This window comes from Artibeus jamaicensis, unplaced genomic scaffold (assembly GCF_021234435.1).
Source record: "Artibeus jamaicensis isolate MK-2021 breed Jamaican fruit bat unplaced genomic scaffold, CSHL_Jam_final scaffold_1283, whole genome shotgun sequence".
Lineage (NCBI taxonomy): Eukaryota > Metazoa > Chordata > Mammalia > Chiroptera > Phyllostomidae > Artibeus > Artibeus jamaicensis.
Genome location: NW_026522028.1, coordinates 13831366 through 13844566, shown reverse-complemented (window position 1 = coordinate 13844566; position 13201 = coordinate 13831366). Strand labels below are relative to the sequence as shown.

The 13201-nt window shown below is 34.2% G+C and overlaps 1 protein-coding gene across 4 annotated transcripts in view; it reads left to right on the top strand.

The window, feature by feature from the left end:
* CNKSR2 (connector enhancer of kinase suppressor of Ras 2) overlaps positions 1 to 13201 on the top strand; it is a 313411-nt gene that overhangs the window by 106610 nt on the left and 193600 nt on the right. For all 4 annotated transcript variants that reach the window (XM_037129263.2, XM_037129190.2, XM_037129132.2 and 1 more), the window contains exon 5: positions 8538 to 8579. In XM_037129263.2, coding sequence (XP_036985158.2) covers positions 8538 to 8579 — 42 coding nt within the window. The remainder of the gene's footprint in view (positions 1 to 8537; positions 8580 to 13201) is intronic.

The following is a 13201-nucleotide window of genomic DNA, read 5'->3' as shown; positions in this document are numbered from 1 at the left end:
GTATATGTGAATTTAGAGTCAAACAAGGGCATTTTGATTTCATATTCGAGAAGAATGCCGGCACCTGTGTATTCACTGTGGACGTTCTTTGCATTCGATATATTCAGGCAGCTTTCAGTCTTTGATGAATATAAATTTAGTTTGGATGTTACCTTCCATCCATTGCAAATGTTTTATCCCTGGCACTGCTGTCTATGCCCACACAACTCTGTGATTGGTACTTTGAGTATCTATCTCTTCATGGTTCTTTTCCATCTATTATCCTTCCAGAGAAAATTGGTTTCATTGTACTGTTTTGCTACTATGGATGTCATAATGTATTGAAATCTGCTCTTTGCAGAAGGAAAAAAATGAAGCATCTGGTTAATAACTAGAAACAAAATCCCTTCATTTTCTTCTCAGATACTGCTTTTAGTGTTATTTGTTTGAAATGCTTGCTAAACGTCTAACCATTCTGTAACTGTTGGATAGACTATAGTGTAGTTCTCTAGACCTGTGCTGCTGTTTAACATGGTAACTACTAGTTTCATGTGGCAATTGAAATGTAAATTTAAATTAATTAACATTAAGTAAAATTGCAAATTGCTTCCTATTTGCACTAGCCACATTTCTAATGCTCAATAGCCACATGTGTCTAATGACTATCCAATTAGGCAGCACAGAAATAGAGCATATTATTGTAACTCTATTATTGCTATTATTAGATATGTCTCTGAAACACCACTTTCTCCATTTACTTCTGGCCATGCAACTAACTTCTACTTCTTTTGGTCCATAAACACAAGTATTGTTAGAGCTCCTGTCCTCAGCTATCGTCTCACAATACTTATTCTTTTTGTAAAAATATTTATTTATTTATTTATTTATTTATTTATTTATTTATTTTTAGAGAGAGGGGAAGGGAAGGAGAAAGAGAGTGAAAGAAACATCAATGTGTGGTTGCCTCTCATGTGTCCCCTACTGGGGACCTGGCCTGCAACTCAGGCATGTGCCCTGACTGAGAATCAAACTGAAGACCCTTTGCTTCACAGGCCCGTGCTCAATCCACTGAGCTACACCAGCCAGGGCACAATACTTATTCTTTTTTTTTTATTGATTATGCCATTACATTTGTTCTATTTTCCCCCTTCATTCCCCTCCACCCTGCACACCCCTCCCCCACCATTCCCCCCCTTTAGTTCATGAACACGTGTCTCAAGTTCTTTAGATTCTGTATTTCCCCTACTGTTCTTACCCTCTCCCCTATCTATTTTCTACCTACTGTCTATGCTACTTATTTTCTGTACCTTCTCCCCCCTTCTCCTTCTCCCACTCCCCTGTTGCTAATCTTCCATGTGATCTTCATTTCTATGGTTCACTCCTGATCTAGCTGTCCAATACTTATTCTTTTTAAATGAATATGTTGAAGTTTTTTCTTGTCCCTTTAATGGTCACTTTAATGTAAATATCTCCAAGATCTGGCTGTATTTTAGATCAAATTGAGGTTTAAAAGCTGCTTGCTATACAGCTTTTAATAATACATCCAGTGTCTCAGCCATTTCTAATTTCACATGCCCAAAATTATTCTATTCTTTCCAAATTCTCTCCTCCTACCATCTCTACTATGTCATTCATTCATTTGCTGAGCCTTGAATCCCTAGAACACATTTAACTTTTCCCTCCCCATGATTCTCTGTATCTAATGAATCAGTCACTCAGTTATCTCATTCATGGCTGTATTTGTGTCATCCACCTCTTCTTATCTCCCCTTCTACCTTCATAACCTCAATGCAAGCCTTGATGACATGCACATTTTCAACTGAAAGAATATTCTGACTGATCTCCTTGCCTCCAGTTTTCCTCCCTTCCAAATCCACAATTGCTTCTTCATCGTTTTCATAAAACATATATTCAGTCACATACTTTCCATATTCAGACATCTGTGAGCACTCTCTTGTATCAGTAAAGTGCACACTCCTCCATCTTCCTTTGAGATGAAATGTCTACATGGCGTGTTTCAGGTGATAACGTAGCTTTGCAGTTACCCTATCTGAGACATGGCATCAAAGTTACTTTTGTAACTAAAGGAAAAGAACAAAAGGAAAGGAACCATAAGAAAAGGAACAAGAGATAGCTATGGGAGTTGTTAGCTAGACCAGAGATTGAACTCCACTCCCACCCACCCCCTAACACACATGCCATTCACATTGCTGTTACACAACAGCCACGCACTAGGTAAGCCATACTGACTTTCACCCTCCTGAAGTAAAGTCACAAGAAATTGTCAATTGACTGAGATAAGTTTTTGTTACCCTGGGGGAAAGGGGCTTCAAAATGGATTGTTACAAAAAAATAAAATTCTTATTCACTTTAAAACAAAAATTTCTTCAGCCTAGTATTGGTAGCTTTACACAATATGACCCCACATTATTTTCTAAACTTTCTTTCCCACTACATTCACTCTACTTATCTGATGTTCTTGCCAAATGGTCTCCTTACTTCTGATTGTACCTTTATTCATGTGTTTGTACAATCTAAAATAGTCCTTTTTCATGGACCCCAAATTTTCAGATTTAAAAGCTCTTTAATGCCAGCTAAAATATCATGTCTTTCATAAGGTCACTCCAGAGTTAACAAGTCAGAATTTGTCTCTTTTTAATGAGATATTCTGTTGGTGTTTATCTTGTCTACCTTGTATGTTTTCTCCTCTACTATATAATGAAATAATGATGGTAAAGGACCAAATTTAATTTATCTTTGATCACCCAGTACTGAGTGACAGTGATTTGTATTTAGAAGATGCCAAAAAAATCTTTTTGGAAAATGGAATTGTGACTTGAGTGAGTGAATGAATGAATGAATGAATGAGAATATAACACTAACTCATTATGGGATTTAATTTCATAACCATATGAAGGTATTTTCATAGCTTACTAAGTGAACGTGTGAAGTATTCAGTGTGAAGATACCATTATCAAAGGATTACATAGGTGAATCATCTAAATATTACTCGGAAGCTGAACAATATTTTCATATTATTTGTACAGCTATACTATAATATATACTAGAAGTGAAATTTATATAGCACTTATAATTATAAAGTTCCATGAAATATAGTTGTATATTACATTAGACATACACAATTTTCTTCACTCTGTGCATTCAGTGTTAATAATCTATGTGCTGTTCTTAAGTTGTACTATGTACTGATAACTATTATTTATCAGTTGATAAGTAATATTACTTGTATTGAGCTTTATGACACTCAAGTGCCTAAGACTTGTTGCCAAAGTATGGAGCATCAATAATAACATATAGGATAGAAATTTTTCTTTCTATTCTCCTCAGTATAGCAATTGCATCATTGTTTCACAGAAAAGGTAATTGATTATGATCATCTGTGTGTGTATACCTCATCTGTGGGTTTATGTGCATACTTACTTTTTTAAGAAAAGTGATCAAAATTGAAGAAACACTCCTCATTTTTATAAATATTGTCCTATTAAGAACTTAGTGCATTTAAATGTACATCACATGCTTTTTAGAAGCATTATATGGAAAAAATAAAGAAATAATACAGTGTTTTTTGCATGTACAGTAAAAGACAGCATGAACTACTGAAAAGAACTCCTGGGAGTATATAGTGGCATAGCTCTAAATCCAATTTTAAAAATCTTAATTTAATCCTAACCTAAAAATAAGTAGAACATCAGAAGTGTACCTTTCCATAGCATGAATAGGTTCATAAAATGTAGATTTCTCCATATTTACTGCCATTTTCTTTTTAAAACTTGGGGTATGATCTTTTGGGGAAAGATTTGGCCATAAATATTAATAAAATTCACACTTGAGAAGAAAATATTTTAAAATAACATTTTGATGGAAATGACTTCCTAATAACATGAATCCCCCAAAGTACCTAGGGCTTTTTAAATATTTAGCGTGATAAAAAGGAACTCCACAAAATTATATCTTCACTAAATAGAACACAGTCATTTAGTTTCTATTCTTCCTAATACAAAATAGCAGGTTAATATGTACTTTTTGTTTTTCTGTTTTGTTGGTTTTCAATTGCTTATGTCTTGCCCTTTATGAAAGCCTGTGGCTTTCAGTAATGAGCAGGGCAATCTGGCTGAAAAAAATAGAAGTACAATCAAGTACAAGCACTTATTCAAAGTAGTAAGCTATTAAAGAAAGAAATAAGTTTATTAAAAGAAAAAATCCCAATCAATAAATTGGATGAATGTAAATTGAAACACATAGCTCTGCAGAAGGAGCTGAGAACTGTTTAGGGTGAACCAACTGATACTATTGTTAAATCCATTTACTGTTTTATGGATTATATATATCTGATCATTTTTGGTTCCATTTGGTTTGGAACTCTTCTATAACATGATGTCCTATAAAATAGATTTAAGGATTGAATATGTCTCAAAATAACATCTTTATCAGAATCATCTTGGGGACCCCCACTGTGAATCTACTAAATCTGTATTTCTGGAGACAAACCTGAGAATTTGCAATTTGACCCACTTTCCAAGTGATTCTTACATATCTTGAAAATTGCTATAGTAGCTGTGTTTGAGTGTAGTTCCATTGCTTTTGTAATAATGGCTTTTTTGCCTAAAGACCTATTCTTTCCAAGACCCAATTAAAAGCAAAATTTCTGGAATTTTTTAAAGACAGAGCTGGTTCTTTCCTCCTCTGTAACCCTAGCTCTGTGATCCTGCCTTTATTAGAGTAACAGTGGGTATTCTAAAAGTCTTAGTGCAGATTCAAATTTTAATAACTTCCCATGTACAAATATGCTACAAACATCAAATTGAATAAATCATATCAATTTATTTTTTAAATTGGTTTGTTTATATCAAATAGTAAGTTTTTAATTTTAACATTTGGATGTGACAGTTTTTTAGACTGCTGGAAAAACTCAGCCACCTCAGTCAACTGATGTATCTCCCTTAGACTTTGTCTAATGGGGTCATGTCAAAATTTTCAAGTATGCATTAGCACTTCATTCTTTCAGTAATGGTAAGGTTAGGATTACAAATGCAGTCTTTTTGTTACTGAGGGCCAGCAGCTGATGAACGTTTTTCCAAAGCTTGAAATTTGACTTGAGTCATGTATGGCACAGCACAGTGGCCATGTTGAATTTTAATGAAAAATTAACCCAACAAACAAGCAAGCAAAATACAACCAGAGACATTGAAACTAAGAACAAACTGACAGTAATCAGAGAGGAGGGGGGATGGGGATAACAGGAGGAGGGGGACACAGCCAAAGGAGAATAACATGGAGAGTGGGAGGTGGGGGTGGGTTGGGCGGGGGGGGGGTAGTGGTGGGGAGGAAATGAAGACAACTGTACTTGAACAACAATAAAAAAATACAAATAAACATTTTTTAAATTTAAATAATTGACCCTTCACATGTTGATTTGTATACTTTTGTGGCATTTCTAAAGTTATTAAAACTTAAAACTGCATGAAGACTTTGAAATTCTACGTATTTAAACTTATTTGTGTCAACATTTATCTCCTTAAACTTCTCTTCCCTAGGTAAGGGGCCATGTTTTATTGCATCCTTAGCACAGTTGATAAATATTTGTTGAATTAAGAATAAAATTCATCCATTATATATTGTCCAATTCATTCAATATAGTCAATATTACTAAACTATTTATTTGGACCTATTTCATATATTTAAAATTTAGCATCATATTAATATCTTTAACATTTAATAATATTTACTATTTCATCCATTCCAGTTATCCTTTTAGATGCTCAAATTGCTCTATCTTTGACCAGTGAGAATTTCTTTATATTGACTTCTCAGTCCTACTCACACAATCCTCATAGTCTTTAATAACTTCTTTCTATCTTGTGCACAATATAATCCAAGCTCATCTTGTACATTTCCTATACCAGATCTGGAATCAGCCATTTTCCAAGAAGGCCTGGGAAATGGCAAATAAGGTTAATTTATTACTAGATTAATCATTGTTTTTATGCCTTTTCAGTAGGCAGAACTAAGAAAAACAGACGTATGTATATACATACATAAGACATCAAGAGACTAAGGTTTTTACTTCTTTTTTTTTAAGATTTATTTATTTATCTTCAGAGGGGAAGGGAAGGAGAGAAGGATAGAAATATCAGTGTATGGTTGCCTCTTGTGCATACCCCACTGGGAACTGGCCTGCAACCCAAGCACGTGCCCTGACTGGGGATCAAACCACGATACTCTGGTTCATAGGCCCGTGCTCATAAGGTTTTTACTTCTTATATATGAGTCTGCTTTCTCCCATGCTAAAATTACTTACCAATGATAGCAAGAGTGATAAAATGATAGTATCACATAATCGTTCATTTGCTTCATCTTATAAAATACAACACTTTTAACAAAACAACAGAATAACACCACTACTACCAATAAACTATACGATTGCTGAAAATAGCATAATATTTTGTTACACAGTTCTTTTGGTTATATTATGCTAGAGATGTGCAAGTAAAGTATTATATTTTAAAGAGACTTGAGCCTTAGCTGGTATGGCTCAGTGGACTGAGCATGGACTTCAATCCAGAGGGTCGCCAGTTCCATTCCCAGTCAGGGCACATGCCTGGGATGCTGGCCAGGTCCCTAGTTGGGGGTGTGCTAGAGGCAACCACACACTGATGTTTCTGTTTCTCTCTTCCTCCCTCCCCTCCCCTTTCTCTAGAAATCAATAAATTAATTAAATCTTTTAAAAATTAAGAGACTTGAAATATTCTGTTGTGAGCATTATATCACTAGCAGGATATACATTTAGAGCATATTTACTTTTTTCCTTGAGAATCCCTTTGAAGTTTAAACATTTACTCATATTCTCCAATTCTAAGAAGGAAGGTAAATAATGAAACTTGCATCCATTACAGCTGTAGCAAGCTGTAAAGAAAGCATAGGGAAACTGGACACCTGCCCAGCTTTTTCCAAATTATCTCCTCTTGATGTAATTTTGTTTGAAGTTAATTTTTTTAAAATTAGACCCTTCAAATTCAGATGGCAGTGAAAATGCACTTTACAAATATAACTTTTATCTACATCTTGGCTCAACTATACATAATTCATACTTAATTATTAAGAGTTGACTTTATGTAGGAATATAGACATAGATATGACTATATTTGTAACAAACTTCTTCTTTGGCACAGGAGCCCTCAGTATAGCAAGACCCAGTCCTTAAGTATTTTTATTAGTTTGTGAAATGAATCAGACCTAAATTAAACTTTAAAAATTCTGCCCTTGATAAGAATATGTACATCTTCTGACACGGTATTGTGGTGAAATGGCATTATGAAAAACTATGCTAAGCAAGATTCCTTTTTGTTAGAATTAAGTTCAGGGAAAAGTGAAAAAAGACTGTTATTCCTTGAAATACGCAGTATGGTGGAATATGGATATTTTTTCAAAATGATATAGCCAAATATAATTAATTAATTTTATTTTGAAGTAAAAATAATTAGTTTAAATTTTTTCAGATGCAGAGCAATACTTCATAGTTAAAATGTATATTTATTATTACTGTATGCCAGATACTGTGCTAAGCCATTTATCTCATTTTCTCATTTAATCCTCACAACTCCTTGACTAGATTTCATAAATTCCCATTTCATAAATTCCTTGAGAAAACTGAACCATAGGAATGCAAACCTTCTAAGCAAAGATCACTCTGCTACATTACAGCTTATTATAAGTGTAGCAATTGAAAGTAAAGAGACAATGGTGATTTTGTAAAAATAATTTTAAAAATAATTTCAGGGACTCAAATGTAGGCAAGAACAATAAACTTGGTGTTTATTTGCAGCATGTACCGATTTTCAATGCATAATGTAAAGCATATTTAATATCTTATAATAATTAAAATATAAAAGTATTTTTGATATTTTAATATAACTATTGAAATAAATATTAGTGTTTCTCTTAATGTCCCAATCTATAATGAATTATCATATTAAATGTTGGAAATGTTTCAACAAAAATACATTTATCACATGTAAAACTTTAGATAGAATGGTTAAAAAAATTTTCCAATGTTTGTTTTTACACTTATTTAATAAAAATTGTCATTTTTTATGTGTTTAAAATGGGGGAAAGAAGGGGAAGGGACAAGTCAAGGGACATGTATAAAGGACCCATGGATGTGGACAACAGGGTGGGGATTGGCTTTGGGAGCTGGGGCGGGGGTAGGCAGGGCAGGGGAGAGCAGTAGGGGAAAATTGGTACAACTGTAATTGAAAAACAATAAAGAAGAATAAAGGCATTATATTCAGAAAAAATAAATAAAATTAGTTAAAATAGAAAACACGTTTAAGCAAAAATGAGAATAATGGTCATGTAACTGACCATTAGAGTAACCATTATGCATATGTTGCCATATAGTATTCCAGATTTTTTTCTCAGTATTGCTGCTTCTGTTTCAATTGTCAAGACTTTTTCAAATTGTAGTACAATTCTTAAGCAGGTATTTAGGATGAATGCTTGATTTTTCTCAAAACTAATGTCTGTGCTTATTTTTTTAGGATTGTACTGTATATGAAACTGAGAATAAAATTCTTCATGTGGTAAGTATACTTGGATTTATTTTCATCTTCTTTGGAAAATGTCTTTCTTTAACTAATAATTACTGAAAAGCTATAGCTTATAAAAAAGTGAGCCCTGTATATTTCGTAGAAGTACAAAAGAATCAAAACAAGTTATATTAGTTATAATCATTCTATTACATCAGAATAAACATATAATACAATATTTAAGATTGTAAGATGTAGCATGGTTGAAATAGAGTAAAATTAAGAATCTAGAGAAAAGAGAATTTGAAATCAAAATTCTTCATGGTTGATTTATGACAAGAGATCGAAGGAAAGTATTTGGTTGTATAACAAGGGTAATTCCCCTCTATCATCATTTGGGAGAAATAACTCATAAAACAATCAAACTGCCTTTGCTCTGATTCTATCCTCACAAAACAAGCTTCCAAATTTTAATTTGGCAATATTTGTTTAATCAATTAATGACTGCAGATATTTTATTACCAGCAATGGAGTAAAAGTACATTATACTTTGTAGAAAGGCATATTCTTTCTTGTTAATGAACATTTGTCTGATTTTCTTTGTAAATCCATTTCTTAGCTATTGCTCATCTGCCCTAATAAGTATTTCACCTCTATTAGAAATGAAAAAAATAGAAATGAGTGTAAGCATATATAATAACACTAAAGAAGTTTAGAAATGAATGCAATATATTTATATTGGCACTTTTGCATTCCAGCTAGTGGTAATTGAAAGATTCTCTTTGATCATGATCAAGACAGTGTATGGCATTAACCAGCCAATTCAGCTCAGAAAGTACTTGTATTTTCATTTCATTTCACTTGTTGGCCTTTTTATGTAATGGTGATCCAGCCTTCATTAGGAGGTTGTACACTTTTGTGTTACTCTTCTCACAATAAAAATTAATATTTTTTAAATAATAAAATAGTATACTATACCATTTGGTATATAATTCTGGAATACTTCCTTTAAAATAAAATTTTCAAAAAATATGCTTTTAGATTTTCTGTAGTATAAAAGAAATCACTTAGAATCTTAAGAACTATATCAAAATCCTAGTTTACCACATTCTATCTTAGCAACCTTAGTAAAGTGATTTAACTTTCTGAGATTTTTGTCCTTTTTAAGTATATTTTATTGATTATGCCATTACAGTTGTCCCAATTTTTCCCTCTTTGCCCCCCTCCACCTAGTACACCCCTTTCGTCCAGCAGTCCCCCCTTTAATTCATGTCCATGGGCTGTGCATATAAGTTCTTTGGCTTCTCTACTTCCTATACGATTCTTAACATCCCCCTGTCTATTTTGTACCTACCAATTATGCTTCTTGTTCACTGTACCTTTTCACCCATTCTCTCCCTTTCCCCTGCCAGCTGATAATCCTCCAAATGATCTCCATATCTATGATTCTGTTCTTGTTTTGGTTTTTTGCTTGGTGCATATGTGTGTGTGTGTGTGTGTGTGTGTGTGTGTGTGTGTGTTTAGATTCCATTGTTGACAATTGTAAATTTATTGCCTTTTTAATGTCCATGGTTTTTATCTTCTTTTTCCTTAAATAAGTCCCTTTGACATCATTTTGGTGATGATTAACTCCTTTGGCTTTACGTTCTTTCAGAATCACTTTATCTGCCCTTCCATTCTAAATGACAGCTTTCCAGGGTAGAGTAATCTTGGATGTAGGTCCTTGCCTTTCATGATTTGGAATACTTCTTGCCAGTCCCATCTTGCCTGCATTAAGTTTCTTTTGAGAAATCAGCTGATAGTCTTTGGGAACTCTTTTGTGGGTAACTGTCTGCTTTTCTCTTATTGCTTTTTTAAATTATTTTTTATTTTATTTTAATTAATTTTATTTAGTTATTTTTCAAGTACAGTTTTTTTGTCTATTTCTCCCATCTCAGCCTCCCCCACCCCTTGCTCCCCACCTCCCTCCCATTTCCACCCCTAGTTCTCGTCCCTGTGTCCTTCCTATTTGTTCCTCCAAATCCCTCCCCCTTTTTCCCCTTAACTTCCCTTCTCTCTCGCCTCTGGTCACTGTCCCCTTGTTCTCTATTTCAGTGTATTTGGTTTGGTTTTGTTTTTTTTTCTGCTTCCTTGTTTGTTTTGTTGTTTAGCTTCCTGTTAAAGGTGAGATCATATATTTGTCATTCAGCACCTGGCCTATATCACTCAGCATAATGCTTTCCAGTCCCATCCATGTTGTTGCAAAAGGTAGTAGCTCCTTCTTTCTCTCTGCTGCATAGAATTCCATTGTGTATATGTGCCACAATTTTTTGATCCATTCATTTACTGACGGGCACCTAAGTTGCTTCCATCTCTTGGCTATTGTAAATTGTGCTGCTATGTACATTGTGGTGCATAGGTTCTTTGATATTGATGTTTTAGGATTCTTAGGATATAATCCTAGCAGTGGAATGGCTGGGTCAAAAGGCAGGTCGATTTTTATTTTTCTGAGAAAATTCCATACTGTTTTCCATAATGGTTGTACCAGTATGCAATCCCACCAACAGTGAACTAAGGACCCCTTTTCCCCACACCCTCTGCAACCTTTGTTGTTTCTTGCTTTGTTTATGATAGCCATCCTGACTGGTGTAAAGTGGAATCTCATTGTGGTTTTAATTTGCATCTCTCTGATAGCTAACGATATTGAGCATCTCTTCATGTGTCTCTGGATGTTCTGTATGTCCTCTTTAGAGAAGTGTCTGTTCAAGTCCTTTTCCCATTTTCTTAATTGGGTTCGATGTCTTCCTAGAGTGGAGTTGTGTAAGTTCTTTGTATATTTTGGAGATTAAACCTTTGTCTGAGGTATCATTGGCAAATATGTTTTCCCATACAGTTGGTTGTGTTTTTAATTTAACACTGTTTTCTTTAGCCATGCAGAAGCTTTTTATTTTGATGAGATCCCATTTGTTTATTCTTTCCTTTATATTCCTTGCTCTAGGGGACATATCCGTAAAAATGTTGCTGCGTGGAATATCTGAGATTTTCTTGCCAATGTTCTCCTCTAGGACTTTAATGGTGTCACGGCTTATATTTAAGTCTTTTATCCACCTTGAATTTATTTTGGTGTATGGTGTAAGTGTGTGCTCAAGATTCATTTTTTTGCACGTAGCTGTCCAGTTCTCCCAACACCATTTGCTCAAGAGGCTATCTTTACTCCATTTTATGTTACTGCCCCCTTGTCAAATATTAATTGACTGTAGAGAGTTGGGTTGATTTCTGGGCTCTCTGTTCTGTTCCATTGGTCTATGTGCCTGTTTTTATGCCAGTACCAGGCTGTTTTGATTACAGTGGCTTTGTAATACAGTTTCATATCAGGTATTGTGATCCCTCCTACTTTGTTCTTCTTTCTCAAAAGAGCAGCTGCTATTTGGGCTCGCTTATGATTCCATATAAATTTTTTAAGTGTTTGTTCTATGTCTGTGAAATACGCCATTGGTACTTTAATAGGTATTGCATTGAATCTGTATATTGCTTTGAGTAGTATGGACATTTTGATGATGTTAATTCTTCCAATCCATGAACAAGGTATATGTTTCCATTTGTTTGTGTCTTCCCTGATTTCTTTCTTCAGTGCTGTGTAGTTTTCTGCATACAGGTCTTTTACCTCCTTGGTTAGGTTTATTCCCAGATATTTTATTTTTCTTTCTGCTATATCGAATGGGATTTTATCCTTGATTTCTGCTTCTGCTGATTCATTGTTTGTATACAAAAATGCCTTTGATTTCTGGATATTGACTTTGTAACCAGCTGTTTTGCCAAATTCATTAATTAGTTTGAGCAGTTTTTGGGTAGAGTCTATAGGATTTTCCATGTACACTATCATGTCATCTGCAAACAGTGACAGTTTTGCTTCCTCTTTTCCTATTTGGATGCCTTTTATTTCCTTTTCCTGCCTGATTGCTGTGGCTAAAACTTCCAATACTATATTGAATAGAAGTGGTGAAAGTGGACATCCTTGTCTTGTTCCTGTTCTTAGTGGAAAAGCTTTTAGTTTTTGCCCATTGAGTATGATGTTGGCTGTAGGTCTCTCATATATGGCCTTTATTATATTGAGGAATGCTCCCTCTATTCCCACTTTGCTGAGTGTTTTTATCATAAACAAGTGTTGTACCTTGTCAAAAGCTTTTTCCGCATCTATTGATATGATCATGCGGATTTTGTCTTTGCTTTTGTCTATGTGATGTATTACATTTACTGATTTGTGAATGTTGAACCATCCTTGCATCCCTGGGATGAAACCCACTTTGTCATGGTGTATGATCTTTCTGATATATTGTTGGATGCGATTTGCCAATATTTTGTTGAGGATTTTAGTGTCTATGTTCATCAGCGATATTGGCCTGAAGTTTTCTTTCTTTGTTGTGTCTCTATCTGGTTTTGGAATTAAGATGATGCTGGCTTCATAAAAAGAATTTGGGAGTTTTCCATCCTTCTGGATTGTTTGGAATAGTCTGTGGAGAATAGGGGTTAGCTCTTCTTTAAATGCTTTGTAGAATTCTCCTGTGAAACCATCTGGTCCAGGGCTTTTGTGTGATGGGAGTTTTTTGATTACTGCTTCAATTTCTTTTGCTGTTATTGGTGTATTTAGATTTTCTGCTTCTTTTTCACTGAGTTTTGGAAGATTGTATTTTTCTAGA